The following is a 16,723-nucleotide window of genomic DNA, read 5'->3' on the forward strand; positions in this document are numbered from 1 at the left end:
GGGTAGTATAGTCTTTTCATACTTTATATTTAATTGTAAAACAAAATAAAAATAATTATTCTTTATAAGTATTACCTTATACCAAATATAATTTTAAAGTCTTATTCCCACTACCAATTTCAATATCAATATCCTAATACCAATCCCTCTAAATTCAGGCTTTCGTACTAAACAAGGCCTTATGGTTCAAAGTTCTAGGGTTTGGAATCCAATGATTTGGGACCAAAGCTCTAAGGTGAGAATTAGAATTTGGAATTTGGATTAAGGCTTATAGTTTTATGTTCAATGAAAATATAAAAATAATTAATATTATAAAATAAACATGAAATCTCCATAAAGCCACACAGCATTCTAATATATGATTCAATTTAATTCAAGAAAAAAATATTTCACATAAATTCATGCTTTTTTAACACAAAACACTAATATCGATTAACGTTTGTTTGCCGAGTGCCTTCTCCCACATGAGGCCATGAAGGTTGCTTAGAAAGGAGCATAACAAAGCATGCAGAATATTCAGAACAGAGCGGTTGTGGCAGCAAAAGACCAGAGGATAGCAACGACAGAAAGTGATTAGCGTCTAGTCGGCGAAGTCAGAGAGTTGTGCACTACCTTCCTAGTCGGTGAAGCTTCCTGTTTTCTTCCCTTATCCTCTACTTTCATACCTTTTCCATCTTGCATTTTCGGAAAGGGGAAAAAGATTGAGGGATTCTCTTATATTGCTGTTTTGCCAGATTCAGAATCTGTCCTCAAAGGCTCAAGCTCAGTTCCTTTTAATGAAATGGGTCTCTGGGATTCTTTTCTCACCTGGCTCCGCAGGTAAGCTGTTTCTTGCCCATCCTTTCCTTCGATCGCCGATTTTTCCTTTATCTTGCTGGAAGAACCTCTGGTATCAATGTGTAAAAAATATTCATAGTTCCCTGCTTGTTATTTATTTCTATTTTACAATTCCAAGGTGGTTTGCTAGCTTGTATGTGAACACACCTATGTCAGCAACATCCAATGTGACAGAAAAAATTTTGTCCTACAGAATCAAATTATATCCTTTTTGTAGGTTGTACAATTGCTGTGAAGTTGATCAAATCCACAACTGTAGAATGAACACTAAAAAATACAATTTGTAAGAGGCACAAGTCCTGTAGCGGCTCCTGCAACTTGAAATTCATCCAAGCTCCCTTATCGCAGTGGCATTTGAATAACTTCTTCTCATCTATCTATCCATAAACTTTTATGAGGGACAGTGTGTGTATCTGTGTTTATTTTGTTTCATTGACTTGTGTTTTTATGGATAGCACAACTGGTTTGTTGGTTCCTCCAAATCCCTATAATTTTTCTACATTTCTGTATCAGCTTATTTTTTAAGCAGGAGATGGAACTGTCTCTGGTAGGTCTTCAGAATGCAGGGAAGACATCACTAGTCAATGCAATTGCTGTGAGTTGGAGCAAATCCTGATTTTCTTTCGCTGCTTATTGATAAATAACAATATTTTTGACATCAATCATTTGATCATTTTCACCAGACAGGAGGATACAGTGAGGATATGATTCCAACTGTAAGTATTTTTTCCCATTTTGAGTAAAAAAATAAATAAATAAATATATATATAGAGAGAGAGAGAGAGCATATTTGAACATTGTATAACAGAAATTTTTTCCTACTGTGAAACCCAGATAGGGTTCAACATGAGAAAAGTGACAAAGGGAAATGTCACAATAAAGCTTTGGGACCTAGGAGGACAAAGGAGATTCCGAACAATGTGGGAGCGTTACTGTCGTGGTGTTTCTGCTATTGTGTACTTCCAATCTCTAAATACTCTCTTTGCAGACACATACAGGCATATAAATATAAAAGGCATAATTTTTCCTTCAACTATAATAGCTCCTAATTTTAGAACTTGAGCACAATTGGCCCGGAAGAGAGAATACTAGTCGTATGAGTACTAACAGCAACTCCATTGCATGAGAATTTAGACTGGAGAGAAATGAATTGTCACTTCACTGCACAAATTTTTGTTCAAGATACTTTAAAGTAGGTTGCCATTTCATCCCTTTCTTTGTTGAGACGCCATTCTACAGGATTGAATGATCCCTGCATATGCCTAGTGAGCACATAATTGTACATGTGTACTGATCACCTATGTCAAGGGCCAGTTAACTTAAAAGCTTAATCTATTAGAACGACTGATCCTTGCTATGAAACGTGGGTGGTAGCTGGTAAGGAATGTCTCACTGCATTGTTATAAGGGTCTAATGCTCCGTCAAAGCTCAGACATCATATTAGGAAATCCTAGAGTAGTTTCATGCATGCATAGCCGATCTCACAGCTTTTTTCATACTGTTGTTTGACTTCTGCTAAACATGCCCAGGCAGAAAATGGTTTTGTCTTTATTATGGTTTGCTTATTAGAGTGGACATAACTTTTTAACACTTGAGTACTATACCCTTTCTAAAAGATTTGTTTTTTCAACTGATGAATTGAAAGACAGGTATGTTGTAGATGCTGCTAATAGGGACAGCATTCCTGTCTCTAAAAGTGAGTTACATGACCTCCTGATGAAACCTTCTATGAGTGAGATTCCTTTGCTTGTTCTTGGGAACAAAATTGACAAGTCAGAAGCACTATCCAAACAAGCATTGGTAGAGCAGTTGTGAGTTCAGAAAACTTGATAGAACTTGCTCTATGAATTGTTGCTCAGTTCAGTTTCCATCTCTTGTATGTATCTGAAAGATTCTTTGGATTTTCATCTTGAATCATCTCAGAGGACTTGAGTCAATCAAAGACAGAGAGGTCTGCTGCTACATGATTTCTTGCAAGGATTCCATAAACATCGATGTTGTCGTTAATTGGCTTATCAAGCACTCCCGATTTGCAAAATGATCCCTCGTCCTGACCACTTTCTTCAGTTTTGGTCGTTAAGAATTGATGTGTATCTGGTGGTTATGGTCTGTTGAAGTAGTGTTCCTGTAAAGTGACCAACTATCAGTGCATTTCATGCCTTGTTCTTAATCAACCACAAAACAGATGACATTATCCACCTGGTCACTTCTCTTTGAAATAATTCTAGTGTTTATAAATAAGCCAAATGAGAATAAATTACAGCATAAGAGGAGCCGTTTAAGACAGGTTGAAAGTACCACTTTAAAGACTAGATGATCTTTATTGTTCATCACACTTTCATTCTTAATTACAACACGCAATAGATTACGCACGTGATAGGATTTAGTTTATCTAAGTCCTCAATATTCTCAAACCATGATGATCTCAATAGCCCGAGTCTCCATCGCTCAAAGCTTGCTGGTGACATTAACGGCTCGCAATTTAGGCGATTTTGGAGCATCTTTAGGAACAATTACAGTGAGAACTCCATTTTCGACCTGTGCCTTAATCTGATCGACCTTAACATTTTCTGGCAATTCAATCGCGCGAGAGAAATCACCCTTTCCTGTTCCCCTCTCAGCCACATGCCAGACAGAGTCTTTCGGTTGATGCTCATCTTTCCCACCTTCACCTTTGATGTGCAAAATATTCCCATCCTCAATCTGCACCTTTATGTCGTCTTTGGTGAACCCTATTCAAATCAACAAATCGATCAGTAACATTACTGAATCAGTACCAACGCCATCAGGAACGTTGAATAATCAAAATTGAAGAGGGTAAGATGATGGTAGGTACCAGGAACGTTAATTTTGAAGATGTGAGCAGAAGGAGATTCAAGCCAATCCATGAGAGCTGCTGATCCTGACCATTCTCGGAAAATCGGAGGGCTCCAGAAGAAGCGCCTGAAAGGGTACCCGAATAAGCTGTCGGCCATATCTGAATCCTAGAAAAGCCCAAGATAGTAGACCTGCCCGGAAAGATAAGGAAGAAGCTCAAACACTACAGAAATTCAGTTAGGTCAAGGGTTTTATAGGAGTAATCGCGACTATCCAGAATGTTCCCCGGATCTTGTCTGACGCATATGCATGGCACGTTGACAAGAAGACGACATGATGGTTCAGGAATCATGGTGCGCTCTCGAGACTGAAATTAGAACCAGACCAGGTTACTTAGTGGGCTACTATCTGATTTGGGTTTTGGGTTTTACTCATTATTGGGCTTTAAACGAAATGTGGGAATGGTATTGGGTTTTTTTAATCGATTTCGTTCATAAACACTTGTTTTTGGGCCAAAATATTTTTATTTCTAATAAACTTAATTTTTTATAATTATTTGGTATTCAAATAATTGAACAAAATTCAAGTATTATTGGGTGCTATTGAACTTGAATGAGAATAGAACCTTTTCTATTCCAACTGTTTGAAACTATGATGGTAGTAAAAGATTCCTTCCATTTTGCTCATCATATAGTTTTGACTCAATTAAAATTTATACTCGATATAATTCACTTTTTATAGTTTTTATTTAATTAAAACTTAATTTTTAAATTTTAATTTAAAGAAATTCATTTCATACAATTTTTTCTGTTTAAAACATTATTTAACTTTGAAAAAAATAATTTTAATCTTTATAATTTTATATAGTTAAAAGATTGAGTTATATCAACTTAATTTAACATTGTATTTTAACCAAATCAAAAGTATAGGTAGCACCAACAAATGTTGGTCTAATTGGTAAGAATTTGGCCCATAACTCACAAGATTTTTGAATCAGGTCCATCTTTTGATTGTTAGTAAGCAATTTGTAAATATTTTACATTTAGTTTTGATAAGCTTCTATGATTTAACTCATGTAATTTTTTTTAATAAAAAAGAAAGTATAGGTAGCAAATGATTAATTTTCCTAGGATATTTTTTTGTCTGTGATGTTTTATCGTTTCAAGCCGAGGCACTTGATAGAAGGAAGTGTCCCAAACAGATCTTTAATCACATTGTTTTTATATTGACAATATCAAAACTTGTCTTGGGTAGGCAACATCCAAAGAGCCTGTACACATCAAACCTCTTTACACCGAATTAATCAGAGTTGCATCATGACCAAAACCAATCAGAAATCAGCACATGTATTACCTTGTGGATAGATACGCCTAAAGCAAACGTGTCTGAAATCAGAAAGCTCTGTATTGCCATGTGAATGTGATTCTGAGGCTTCCCCTCGTTTACAAATTACAAGCCTCTGCACAATGCTGATATACAAGGGTCACCTTCCACTTCCTAACCACTCCTTTCTCCTTCATGACAACATTTAAAAATGTTCAGATCAAGAACGATTCTTTAGAGTTAACTTTCATTCGATTTTAACTCTTGCTCTGCTTCAAATTTTTAACGAGTGCTTAATTTTATAGCTATATCCTAGTTCAGTTTTACGTTGGGTTTCTCATTGCTTGGTTAATTCATTAAAGTCTAGTCAAGTTTGCTTGTCATCTTGGCAACAAAAGGACGTGTTGCTCAGAGAAAATAAATTCTGAAGATATTGGGTCTGAAAGGAAGAGGAAAGGTAGGGTGAAAAGAATACACTAACACAAGACAACTTTTTTTGATTTAGAAAAATGTCAAAACTCTCTTCTTTTTTTACACCATCTTTGGTAGAAAAGTAAAACTTTTTTCACATTATCCAAAACACATTGTGAAGACATGTTTTCTTTTTCCTTAAGAAAAAGAGAGAACTTTGTGTGGGTTTGTCAGTTTGCAGTTTGTGGGGAGAATAATAATGAATGTCTGGTGAGATACACTTTATTGAGAATACTATTGAAGCATGAAAATCTGTACACGCGTGATTGCTTAATTGTGAAGCTTTGGATGGCATTCATCTGGAGGCTAGTCCACAGATTTCGTTATTCAAGGATGCTTGGCTAAAAGACATAGCACAGTACAACAAAGGAAGGAGTAAAAGTTGATAGGGCTTTTACAGTCCAAGTTTTCTTGAGGCACTTTTTTAGTCTTTTGTGTCATAGGATTAGGATCTCGAGTGGATGGATTCAATTAGATTGTCTTGTCTCGCTTTCTTATCCACTAACCACTAACAATATTGAACACTGAAATATGTATAGAGTTTGATTGGACACATAATTAAGTTATTGTTGGTGACAAAAAAGATGTTGTCACTTCACATCATGCAATTCTATGATATGCACTTGTTGTACTGTAAAATATTGGTATGTTTTATGAAAAACGTCATTATATGAGACTTAAAAATAAACTGATTATACTAATGCTACTCATTTTTTTCTGCAATTAAAGCACTGATATTTTATGAAGCTGTTAGGACTTAGGACAATGTATGGCTGCAAAGAGAATCCAACTCCGAGCTAGAGATTTAGTGAGTTTGGATAGTGATATGATCTGTGGATCAGAAATTCAAAATCCTTACATGAAGGGTTTCTTCATACTCCAGTTTCATTTAATCTTCTATAAGACCAAACAATGCAAACTTCTCGTATAATGCACCGAGAGTAAAAGCTAGTTTTTTTTTTATTTAACGTGAGTAAATATTTTAGAACTTGAATTCAAAATTTTAGAATAAGTTTGACTTTTTAGATTAATTGAACTAATAAAAAAAAATTACTTACTCGCCATGCTTTTTTACTTAAAAGTAATTCTCAAATAAATGATTTAAAGAATTTTTTCTTCAATAACCTAGCTAACCCTGTCCCACAGGATAGGGAATTCTATGTGCATGCCTTTTGTACACTCATCATACTTCACACAACAATCCACACACACATAAATTTTTCCCCCTTTAACTACAAGGGGTGTTTGATTATAGAACCTCTTGTTACAAGAGGGAAGACTATGAGGATGGCAATGGGATTGCAAATGATGATTGTGCTGAAGTGATTTTTTTTTTTACAAAAAATGTGTAAATATTCACAAGTGAAGGGAAGATGAATGCTTATTGGCTTTATGACAGCCGATACATATGGTACAAGAGAAAAATTGAGCTGTATATTTGTATGTTTATATTTCATAATTAAATATATTATGTAGTACATGTACGTAACAAATACATATAAAAAAAATTAAATCTTGAAGGCTAAATACACATAACATGCATGTAGTGTCCCAAAAATCAAATTTTCTTAGAAGTACGTTGACTAATTTGAATTTAGATTGGTTTGGATTTTAAAACAATAAATTATAAAGGTTAAGTTATGCTAAGTTAAAATTTAGTGACTAAATTAATAATTAAAAAAAATTAAGGATTAAGAGTTATATTATCTTATTTTAAGATTAATCAACTAATTTACAACTTAGCGTTCAGGTTAGCTGAACAAGCAATATTTAATGGGAAAAAACAAATAAATATTTTCTATTACTTTTTAAAGAAGCTTTGAAAAAAGGCATGTTTAGAAAGCAAAAGGAGAATCATATGAAAATTCAATGTCCCAAAAAGATGAAGAGAGGCGCATATACCAGTGATACACGGTAAAGGGTGGACATTATAAGTGTCATGCAACTTTACAATTAAAGATTAAAGAATATTAATGATAATAATATTACAATAATAATATATAATACACAAAGATACACGCCACTTTGTTAAAGTGGGAGGGCAAATTATGGAATCTTTTGATCTCTCGCTTTCCTTCATCTTTTTTTCTTCTTCTTTTGCATTCATTCCAATATGTGCCTCCATGATCTCTTTAATCTGATCTCTTCAAATTTATTTTTTTAAAAAAAATGGGAAGATGACAAATTGACAAAGCTAGTAAAGAAAAAAGTAGCCACCAAAAGCAGAATCATAGAAGGCAGAGACCGATAAATGGGCTGCTTGACAATCTTTTATTGTTTCTTTGATTTACTTACCTGCATAGGAAATGATTAAACCAACGAATTTTAAAAAAATAAAGTTAGTGTAATCAATGGTGCATCACTTTTTTTAATAAAAGAAAAATAGGTAGGAAGAGATAAATTAAAGTGTGTGATCAGTACTTACCGCGATCTTCACAAAGCTTCCTCAAGAAAGCAAGGAAAATGATAAGTATGGCTACTCCTGCTAATAATCCTATGATTATTGCAAATGTCTTCTCTCCTTCATTTGATTTCTCTGCATCACGTAACAGCAATCAACACTACAACACTAATTAACATATCACTATTCATCTTAATATATCCAAAACCAGCTAATTAATGATAAGACATACGTTGGTATATGTATGTTTCAACAGGTGAGGATCGACACCAACGTTATATATTACAAAAAACCACTCAAATCAAGAAGCTACATTACCCAAAAAAAAATCACTCAAATCAAGATGCTATCAAGAGAATATTATAAAATGAAATGGAACAATACATAAAATATTTGAATTATTTAAAATTCCATTGAAATTGAAAATTAAATTGATAGTTGAATTATTCAATGTATCGATTCAAAGATTAATGGCTAAAATTGTTATTGAATAGTTATCAAATTAATTATAAATAAAATATTTTATTAAATCAATCAAGATATTAATTTAATAATTTATTAATTTAACTGACACCCAATTTTTAATACTATCGTTATGTAAGTTGATTGACGATGATGTGAGACAATAAAAAGAAAATGATGAGACAATGTTCAGTTCACTGCTTTTGGTGAATTTTCTTGGTTTCACACTCAACCCACATGACATTTTTTTTTTTACACCGATACAAAGCATAACCATTCACTTCACGAACCCACGAGTTTTGCTGGATCAAACGAAGAGGAATGAGAGGGGAAGGATGAAGAAGAAGAAGGCGGCTTGCAGAGGCAGCGTGATTAAATGGGCCTTACCGTGGGCCTTGGAGTAACCGTGGGACCCACCGGTGGAGTACCTAGCGTAGCACTTAGCCAAGAACATGTCCCCATAATCCGCTGTCCCACAATCGCTTCTCAGCCGTCCGATCGCCTCCCCCAGGCAATCCTGGCACTCCGCGAAGCTCAGATCCCCCGTACACTGGGCTACACCCCGCACCTTCCCCGACCCGCCCACCCGGAAGGGACCGCTCGAACCCGCCAGCCCGGACATGACCGCGTCCCTGCTCGACATGGCGTCCGAGTTGTATCCGACGGACGGTCCGCATTTCTTCAGCACCACCGTCTTGTCCTCGACGCCTAAGAACGTGGCGTTGTCGTACTTGACGTAGCAGCCATCGAGCTGAACGGCGCCGCCGCAACGCTGCTCGCAGAGGACGCCGGCTCGCGTGACGGCGCGGGCCACGCAGGCGGCGCAGTCGGGCATGGACAGATCGCCGCGGCATTGGTAGAGGCCGTAGACGACGTCCTGAGCGCTGGAGCCGATGATGGTGAAGTTGTTGTAGGTGGAGTAAGTGGCTGAGTTGACGAGTGAGGTGAGTAGCGAGTCAAGGTTTGACTCGTACGGTGAGTTGGGAATGAACTGTTGCTGGGTGCACCCACCGTAGAGGAAGGAGTCAGTTGAGGCTAAGACTGAAGGGTCAAGGAGGTAGCAGAGAATAATGGTAATGACGAGGAAGAAAGGGCTTGTTTGGGCCATTTTAATTAGGTCGATATATGTACGTGTTTCGGAGTGTGTTTATGTTGTTTGTGTGTGAAGAAAGATGGATGGGAACTATCTAAAAGGAGGAGAACATGAGAGAGAGTGAAATGTGTTGGTGAGGTTGGAAGCAGTTTTCATGGAGGAATATTGCAAGTGAAGAAGAAGGACCCGTGAGCTTGTTTAATGAGTTGCTTTATATAGGCAAATCCCATGGCTTGCCCGTTTCATATAAATGATTAAAAAACTTCAATTCACGTTGCGGTGTCTCAATTGTTTTCTTTTAAACTGATGTATTATCTTTTCATTTTTTTTTTCAATGAAGAATTCTATGTGTTAAGTGATCATATAATAATATAGTAATGCTATGCTGCAGCAAACAATGAACTGTTGTTGATATTTTTCATGTGATAGGTATCAAAAAGAAAAAAAGAAACTATCATTGGTTGAAAAACTTGAAACCTTGGCGATTAAGATAAACTTGTTAGAAAAGTAGGCAGTAAACAAATAGCAGACTAGTGCTTTTTCTAGCTCTTTTCTCAGTAACAGTCACGGTAATGTAACATCCTCCAGAAAAGACTAGAGTTATCCATCTCTTTAACTTTCATGAGTTTATCATTGAATATATTACTACTGTGAAAGATATTGGCTTTAAGGCCTACCCAGTTAAAGTTCTTGAGAGTTGTAAAAGAGTCTCTTATTTCTGAAACCATATAAAAATAACTTTTATAAGGTAGTGAAAAGAGATATAATGAACTTTTATCAAGGTAGTAAAATAAATTAAAACATCAAAAGTCTCTGGTTTCAGAGCAGAGCCATGCCATAGCCCTAACTAATCAACTTTATTTTTACCCCAAAAAAAAGAAAAAACTTTTGTGATGGGTGGGACAGGTGATTCGAATCCTATGATAAACTCTGTATCATCTTTTTCCTATAATTTTCCATGCAAATTTGTCCAAACTATATATAAATGAACAGTCAACAATGCACAAACACAACAAGTGATCAGTTCAGATTTCAGAATACAAGAAGAGACAGTGAAGAAACTTATCCAAAGTAATCACTGGAAACAGCGAGCTAACTGGTCGGTCATGCATGAATCTACTGTAGAACTCATCAGAGAGAGCTTTAATTTGAAGAAACTATATATTTCTATATATAAAACATTTCTCTGCTCAATAATTACGACAATGGAATCTATGTATGGATTGGAAAAGCAAGGAAAATAGTGAGACTAAGATAAGACTCCAACACTTTGCTTATTAGGGGAGAGAAAATGCTTTTGGAATGACGACAGAACAAGACAACTGTGATGCCGCACTACGCCAACCCTCCTCGTCACCCTCACCTTTAGCAGCCTGCAATAGTTCATTTTCCACTACTGAACCAACCTTGTTGCATCATCACCTAAATGGCCTTATTGTGTATATCCATCGGTTCAGTATCACACAATAACTCAACTGATTCACTCTTCTAGTTGGTTTGATATATACACAAGTTACATATATATATATATATATATAAGGTCTCTCTCTCATGTGAACTTCAACAGCAAGAAATTGAAGTGGGACTCCAATCAATGGTTTTTGGAACAAAATCATATGCTCACGGGAATGCTTATTGTTTAAGTTTAAATCACAAACGATTTTACTGCAGATTAATGCCTGCTACTATTTTCTTTCATTTCTATGTATGTTGCAGTTTGAAAATCACACATATGGTCCCCCACAAGGACCCCTACCACCACTTGAAACTCAAAGGACAATCATATATTTATATGATCCAATGAGGTTCTGCATATAATGTGTATTCAAATCACTGATAAAGATACAGAAGAAAGAACAGTACTTTATACTGTTTCTGAACTCAAAACTTGAAAGTATCATATCTTAAACCTCATTTTAAGCTAAGTTATGTATATATTATGGGTGAACTCTATCTATATAGAATTGATCAAGATTTAAAGGTAGGCTCTTGGAGATGTGATGGGCATGGGGTAAGGGCTAGACATGTTGAAGAAGACATGCTGAGATTTAATGCGCAGAGATCATTCTCTCACGAGAGATCAAGATCGGACTAGTGGTCAATTTTCATCTTTCATTTTTTCTCATAATTTTTTTTCCTCTGTTGGTCTAGTACATGGAAACACACACACATACACTTAGTCACAAGCAGGAAGTGGAGAGAAAGGAGAGTGAGTTTCTTTGTCAAAAGAGCAGTGAGAGAGACAGAAGAGGGAAGTGTTGCTTTCAGATTTGTCTCAATAAATTTATGATGCCTTGTCTTTGTAATGTGCATGTTGTGAAATATGTTGCCTTTCTTGTCCTCCACATCTCTTCATTGGCCAGCCCACACTATGTTCGGGCAATATCAATGCCCCCTCATCAATTTGTGTTATAATTTCAATAAGTATGAGCCAAAAACATCACTATAAAATTATCTGAAAATTTAAAAAATCAAAAGTATAAAGGCAACCATATTCAATCCAGACAAGTAGAATGGAGATAGACTAAAATTCATAAATTCTTATTAGTGAAGGTTCATAAAGCCATGTGACAGCGAAGAAATAGTGATAACTTTACTTTCAAACAATATATTGACGGTTTTAATGTTAAAACCAAAAACCTTTTGAATGACTTGTACATTTTGAAATTAAAATTTCATAGAGAACGTGATTTATACTTTATAGTTTTTTATTGACTCTTCAAGTCGAGAACTTGTATTCAATAAAAATTGATTCAATTGATAAAAATTTGACCTACAATTAATAAGATTATGAATTCGAATTCCATTGTTAATGTGATAATTTTATTGATAAACAATTTATAAGTGTTTTTCGGAGTCTTGAGGCATGTCTTAATCTCTCTAATGAGCTTTTAGATGTACCAAGTTATCAACTCATCAAATTTTTTTTTTCTAATTAAAAAAAGAAATGCCAGAACTTGTGGAATGAGGAAAGGACGGACCGATAGAATGATATAGGATGGGCTATAGACACAGTAGTAGCTAGAAAGCATGCAGATTCTGACTTGGCGCTGAAAAGGAAAAATTTTGTTCGCGGCCAAACCTAAGGCCCTAACCTACCACAAAGCCCATAATACTTGACAAAAATTGCTGGGCCTTTACAGCTTCTTCTTGTTTTTTCTTTTTAAATATACCTTTCTTTTACTTTCTTGGCGAATTCTTCAAACTTCTGTTTTTAAAAAAATTTATAATAATAACCAAGGTTGGTAAACAAATGGTTATCTTTATATTCTAATTCTCATTTCATGACATCTGATATTTATTTTGAGAAGCTGAGAGCATTTCCTCCTAAAAAGAAAATGCCAATATGACTTCATCCTCAAAACCAATGTTTGGGATTGGTGTATGAGGGCTTGAATTTGTAATGTGCACATAATAACTATCAAATCAACAGGCATTGGTCATAGAACGAGTGATAATGCTTAAGCATAAAATTCTGGATTTGAGTTCATAAAGATATAAAAAACATCCTTAAAAAAACTATTTCTAATTGAATCCAATAATACCCAAGTTTGACCAATAGAACAAAAAAATTTAGAAATAAACTCGTATTTGTTTTCATCTCTTTTCTTTTTGGTTGAGTGAACTTGTGGTTGCATTTCAAAACACACGTGGAGCCAAAAAAGCCAGTGAAATTACAACGGAATTTTGTGAGTTATAACAAACCCAATAAGTTGAAGGTTTCCAAATTTCAAGTTCTCAATCACTTCATACACTTTCTAGGTCAATTTACAGCGCCGTCAAACCCACACCACAGCTTCTCCTGCTGATGGCACCAAACTGGAAAACCAATACTACAGACAAACCCCCCCCCCCGGGGGGGGTGTTGTTTCTTGATTAATAACTAATCAGAATCACGTTGGCTACATGCAGGTACATTGAACGTGAAATTCCTGATTGGTTACACGGACGGAATTGACAATTCCCTCGTCCTTGTTTGGATCCCTACTAATTCCGCAGCTGATTCCTTCGAGACAAAGCCAAGAAAAACAGCTCCATCTTCTATCCCATCCTCCACAAAATTCACTATTTACAATTCTGATTTGAGTTGTGACTCATCATCTTCAGCTGCATATCTTTGAGTCTTGAGACGATTCACCAGTCTGTCTAATGCATCTTTCATCCACCAATGTCTACAAACTTCTCTTGCCTCAGCCACACTCATCTACTCACACACAAGAACAATTCAATCAGACTCATCTCGATCTCATCCTCTGTTCAGAGAAAAAGGAAAGCTGACCAACTTGGATAGAAATGAAGTTCGTAATTCATACATACCCAAATTCTATCACGGACGTTTTGCTCTGGCCAGAACTCAAGTTGCTCCTGAACAAGAAGGGGGAACATGTAGCCTTCATAGAATGAATCATGAGTTTTGCTCTTGAAACTCCATTTCCCCAATTTACCCTGCTTCAAACACAACACAACAGATCAGAGCAGAGCATTTTAGTTTGTTGAATTAGGGACTTCCATGGATATTGATCAGTAAAAATAAGTGTTTAGAGCACGTGGGGTTACCTCAACAATGCCTCGCACACCAGCTTCTTCAATGGTCTCTCGCAAAGCTGCCTCCTTTTTGGATTCGTCCAGTTCCCAGCCTCCCTGTAATGGGTCAACCACAGGACATTTTTAATAAATGTAGAAAACATTGTGTTTGTTGCGTTGTGTCTTGTTTCTTGGGGTGTGCTTTATTGACTCAGATTTCTGTACCTTTGGAAACAGCATTCCGTTGCCTTTCTGAGAACTGATAACTAGAACTTCTAATCCAAACTCTTCTGACTCCTTCAAACAAGCTTCTTCACCGAATTTATATCTGTATGGTATACACCTGCATGATTATATTGCAAACACACGAGTTAGAAACTTCATAACCAGTGAATTTCTTCTGTGTCATGGCTAAATGGTAATAGAAGTTAGAAAAGCTCGTGTATTTTACAGAAAGAGACAATCTTTTTTTTTTTCTTTTTGCTGGGTAAAGCTTGAAACTAGGGATGGATGGGGACCCAGATTCTGTGTGGAGATACTGTGAATGAGAGAAAGAGACGAACCCGACGACTTGACGGCGACCTTTTCTGTAACGCTGCAATTGCCGGCCGGTGCGAGAGACCAACACGACGGCATTATCTTGGGAAACCAGAGCCACCATTTTGATTCAGCTACTTAATGAAGGATTTGAGAAGGAAGAGGACTCGAAAAGATACAATGCACAGAAGGGAACTGAAATTACAGAACTAGAGGAAGGCAAGTGTGTTTGCGTCTATGTGGGGATGGTTAGCGAAGAATATCGGGAATTCGTGATAATAAAGGATGCGGGGTTTGAAAGAAGGGGAAGAAAGCAAGCATATTTAATGGAAGAGAGGGGTGACGTGTGGTTCGAGGTTGACACGTGTGAATGACGTGTCACGTGTGTTCCTATGTGGTCTGGCTGTCTCTATCGATATGTGGCCAGTGTAGGCTGGTGCCGCAAAGCCATCAAATTTTCCTTTGCCTGCGGAATAATACAAAATAAAAGATAAAACTTAGAAGAAGATGTCGATAAATATTAATTTAGTTGGTACAGCGAAATTCATATACATAGCCTGATATATCACATTATTTATATTTTATTTAATAAAAATATATCATATATACAATTATTTTTAATAACTTTATTTTTTAAATAGAATGTCTTTAATTTGTGTTTTTTCTTTTTTTTTAATCATCATAAACGATAAAATTAATTTATACTTACAAACATTTGAAAGAGCATATTTTTATTTGTCAAAACATGGTACACCTAATAATTCATATAATAGTTTTTATTGAAAAAAAGAGAGGAAGGCATGCTGGAGCCTTGAAAAGTATGGGAAATTAATTTATCTAGTTTTTTTTTTAAAAAAAAACTTGTAAGGTGTTGGACAAAAGGGAGAGAGAATTGCTTAAAGTTTTTTAATTAACCAAGAAGCAATACTTATGCTTATCCAAAAAGGAAAATATAGCAAGGCTTGTCTTAAAAGTCATCTTCACTCTTCACTCTTCACTGGATTGAGACAAGCCCCAGGAAAATGAAGTGTAAATGTTTGGTTCAAAACCCAGAAAGTTGGTAATTGTCGAATTATAGAAATCTGAATACTTGAGTCTTAAATTTAAATACTTCTTGATTATTTTTGTAGCTGTGTCGTTAGCAAGAATTTCCTAGATTTTGTAGATCAAACAATTTGAGAGACAAAGTAACTTTTACGTATTTTTATTCTTGAGTTAATTCTCGTAACTATACGATTATAAGAAAATTTGTTTAATATGTTTGCTGGTGAAGTGAATTAGCATTGAAGTGAGGAGAGGGAAGAAAATCGGAAAATAACATATTATTATATATACTTAATGAATCACCTTCACCGTTTGAATGGCAGAGAACAGAAAGATAAGAACCAGCGAATATAGATGCATTTTCTTGGTTGCTAGATTAATTGTTTTTAAATTAAATATTCGCAATACACGACATGAAATTTTAAAAAATAAATTGCAATATTTATAATTGTTAACAAAATGTGGGTTGTAAATTGTATTAGGTAAATTAATTTTTCAAACTCTCATATTAAATGAAATTTGTAGTTTTCACCTGTTTTTTTTTTTTTTGTCAATACAACTTAATTAATCCCTGGTATATATCATAGTCAAGTGTGACCATGAGAAATTTAAAAAAAAAAAAACAAAGCGGTACTTAGCCACTCACACATGACTTGTGCTGTACAATCTGAATTACACCTCCTTTAGTTATCAAAGTTTTTTTATTAATTTCTTATGTACGAAATACAATTATAAAAAAATCCTGGATTTAATTCTGGGAAGGGAAATTAGAAAGGGTCGAAGACATTGAAAGTCAAACTTTTGGACGACACGTGGTCATGGCACATTGTATTTGCTGCTCAATTCGCAGAGCAGTGACTTTTGAAGGATTCAGTGAGGCTAAGTTCAATTCATTTTCCTTGTCCTTCCGTTCTTTGTTTTTCCCTTTTGCTTTATTGAGCTTTCATATAATTTAAAAAATAAAAAATAATCAATTAAATTCAACTTAGGTAATATAAACTCTCGTCATTTAAATAAATAATTAAAAATTTAAATCTCAATTCTTATACTAATAACATAATTGAAAGAGGTTACCATTCTTTTTAGGATTTTTAAAAAGAGAATATTTGTAGACAAACTTACTTCTCATGTTCAAAAAGATTAAAATATATATAAAAAAATTATGCTCCGGATGTCAAATATTCCAGAGTATCTATTAGATGTGAAGCCTTATC

The 16,723-nt window shown here is 35.2% G+C and overlaps 4 protein-coding genes across 12 annotated transcripts; 1 reads left to right on the forward strand and 3 right to left on the reverse strand.

Annotated features, from left to right (window-relative positions):
• Positions 1 to 355: 355 nt before the first annotated feature.
• LOC129295479 (ADP-ribosylation factor-like protein 8c) lies at positions 356 to 2,919 on the forward strand. 7 transcript variants are annotated; one of them, XM_054933997.1, is made up of 7 exons: positions 356 to 623; positions 735 to 819; positions 1,055 to 1,432; positions 1,521 to 1,553; positions 1,672 to 1,793; positions 2,487 to 2,648; positions 2,761 to 2,919. In XM_054933997.1, the coding sequence occupies exons 3-7, from the start codon at positions 1,370 to 1,372 to the stop codon at positions 2,876 to 2,878; spliced, it is 498 nt and encodes a 165-aa protein (XP_054789972.1). In that variant the 5' UTR covers positions 356 to 623; positions 735 to 819; positions 1,055 to 1,369; the 3' UTR covers positions 2,879 to 2,919. The 7 variants fall into 7 exon arrangements, with proteins under 7 accessions (XP_054789972.1, XP_054789976.1, XP_054789969.1 ...); XM_054934001.1 differs by having other exon boundaries at positions 1,525 to 1,553; XM_054933994.1 differs by having other exon boundaries at positions 1,351 to 1,432.
• On the reverse strand, positions 2,366 to 3,976 carry LOC129295480 (15.7 kDa heat shock protein, peroxisomal-like). Of its 2 annotated transcripts, XR_008589580.1 has the most exons (3): positions 3,674 to 3,976; positions 3,211 to 3,569; positions 2,366 to 2,962 (listed from the first exon to the last, which is right to left on the reverse strand). XR_008589580.1 is itself a non-coding variant. In XM_054934002.1 (2 exons), exons 1-2 carry the CDS (start codon positions 3,810 to 3,812, stop codon positions 3,286 to 3,288), a joined length of 423 nt encoding a protein of 140 aa, XP_054789977.1. In that variant the 5' UTR covers positions 3,813 to 3,976; the 3' UTR covers positions 3,133 to 3,285. The 2 variants fall into 2 exon arrangements, 1 of the variants encoding a protein (XP_054789977.1); XM_054934002.1 differs by lacking the exon at positions 2,366 to 2,962 and having other exon boundaries at positions 3,133 to 3,569.
• Positions 3,977 to 7,370: 3,394 nt separating this feature from the next.
• On the reverse strand, positions 7,371 to 9,601 carry LOC129295486 (plasmodesmata-located protein 7-like). The gene is made up of 3 exons (XM_054934012.1): positions 8,699 to 9,601; positions 7,874 to 7,984; positions 7,371 to 7,743 (listed from the first exon to the last, which is right to left on the reverse strand). Exons 1-3 carry the CDS (start codon positions 9,417 to 9,419, stop codon positions 7,736 to 7,738), a joined length of 840 nt encoding a protein of 279 aa, XP_054789987.1. The 5' UTR covers positions 9,420 to 9,601; the 3' UTR covers positions 7,371 to 7,735.
• A 3,477-nt stretch (positions 9,602 to 13,078) lies between these two features.
• On the reverse strand, positions 13,079 to 14,750 carry LOC129295488 (nudix hydrolase 18, mitochondrial-like). Of its 2 annotated transcripts, none has more exons than XM_054934018.1 (5): positions 14,492 to 14,750; positions 14,154 to 14,271; positions 13,962 to 14,045; positions 13,722 to 13,850; positions 13,079 to 13,608 (listed from the first exon to the last, which is right to left on the reverse strand). In XM_054934018.1, exons 1-5 carry the CDS (start codon positions 14,587 to 14,589, stop codon positions 13,474 to 13,476), a joined length of 564 nt encoding a protein of 187 aa, XP_054789993.1. In that variant the 5' UTR covers positions 14,590 to 14,750; the 3' UTR covers positions 13,079 to 13,473. The 2 variants fall into 2 exon arrangements, with proteins under 2 accessions (XP_054789993.1, XP_054789992.1); XM_054934017.1 differs by having other exon boundaries at positions 13,722 to 13,853.
• Positions 14,751 to 16,723: the final 1,973 nt, after the last annotated feature.

This window comes from Prosopis cineraria, unplaced genomic scaffold, assembly GCF_029017545.1.
Source record: "Prosopis cineraria cultivar Desert tree isolate PC_DT_omini unplaced genomic scaffold, ASM2901754v1 PC124, whole genome shotgun sequence".
Taxonomy (NCBI): domain Eukaryota; kingdom Viridiplantae; phylum Streptophyta; class Magnoliopsida; order Fabales; family Fabaceae; genus Prosopis; species Prosopis cineraria.

Coding starts and splice junctions, on each gene's coding strand:
- LOC129295480 (XM_054934002.1), bottom strand. CDS start 3,812: ATGGCCGACAGCTTATTCGGGTACCCTTTCAGGCGCTTCTTCTGGAGC. Junction 3,570..3,673: donor CTTCAAAATTAACGTTCCTG/GTACCTACCATC, acceptor TGATTTGAATAG/GGTTCACCAAAGACGACATA.
- LOC129295488 (XM_054934017.1), bottom strand. CDS start 14,589: ATGGTGGCTCTGGTTTCCCAAGATAATGCCGTCGTGTTGGTCTCTCGC. Junction 14,272..14,491: donor GGTCGCCGTCAAGTCGTCGG/GTTCGTCTCTTT, acceptor ATAATCATGCAG/GTGTATACCATACAGATATA. Junction 13,854..13,961: donor GTGTGCGAGGCATTGTTGAG/GTAACCCCACGT, acceptor TTGTGTTTGAAG/CAGGGTAAATTGGGGAAATG.
- LOC129295479 (XM_054933994.1), top strand. CDS start 782: ATGGGTCTCTGGGATTCTTTTCTCACCTGGCTCCGCAG. Junction 1,794..2,486: donor CGTGGTGTTTCTGCTATTGT/GTACTTCCAATC, acceptor ATTGAAAGACAG/GTATGTTGTAGATGCTGCTA. Junction 2,649..2,760: donor CAAGCATTGGTAGAGCAGTT/GTGAGTTCAGAA, acceptor GAATCATCTCAG/AGGACTTGAGTCAATCAAAG.
- LOC129295486 (XM_054934012.1), bottom strand. CDS start 9,419: ATGGCCCAAACAAGCCCTTTCTTCCTCGTCATTACCATTATTCTCTGC. Junction 7,985..8,698: donor CGGTTACTCCAAGGCCCACG/GTAAGGCCCATT, acceptor TACGTGATGCAG/AGAAATCAAATGAAGGAGAG.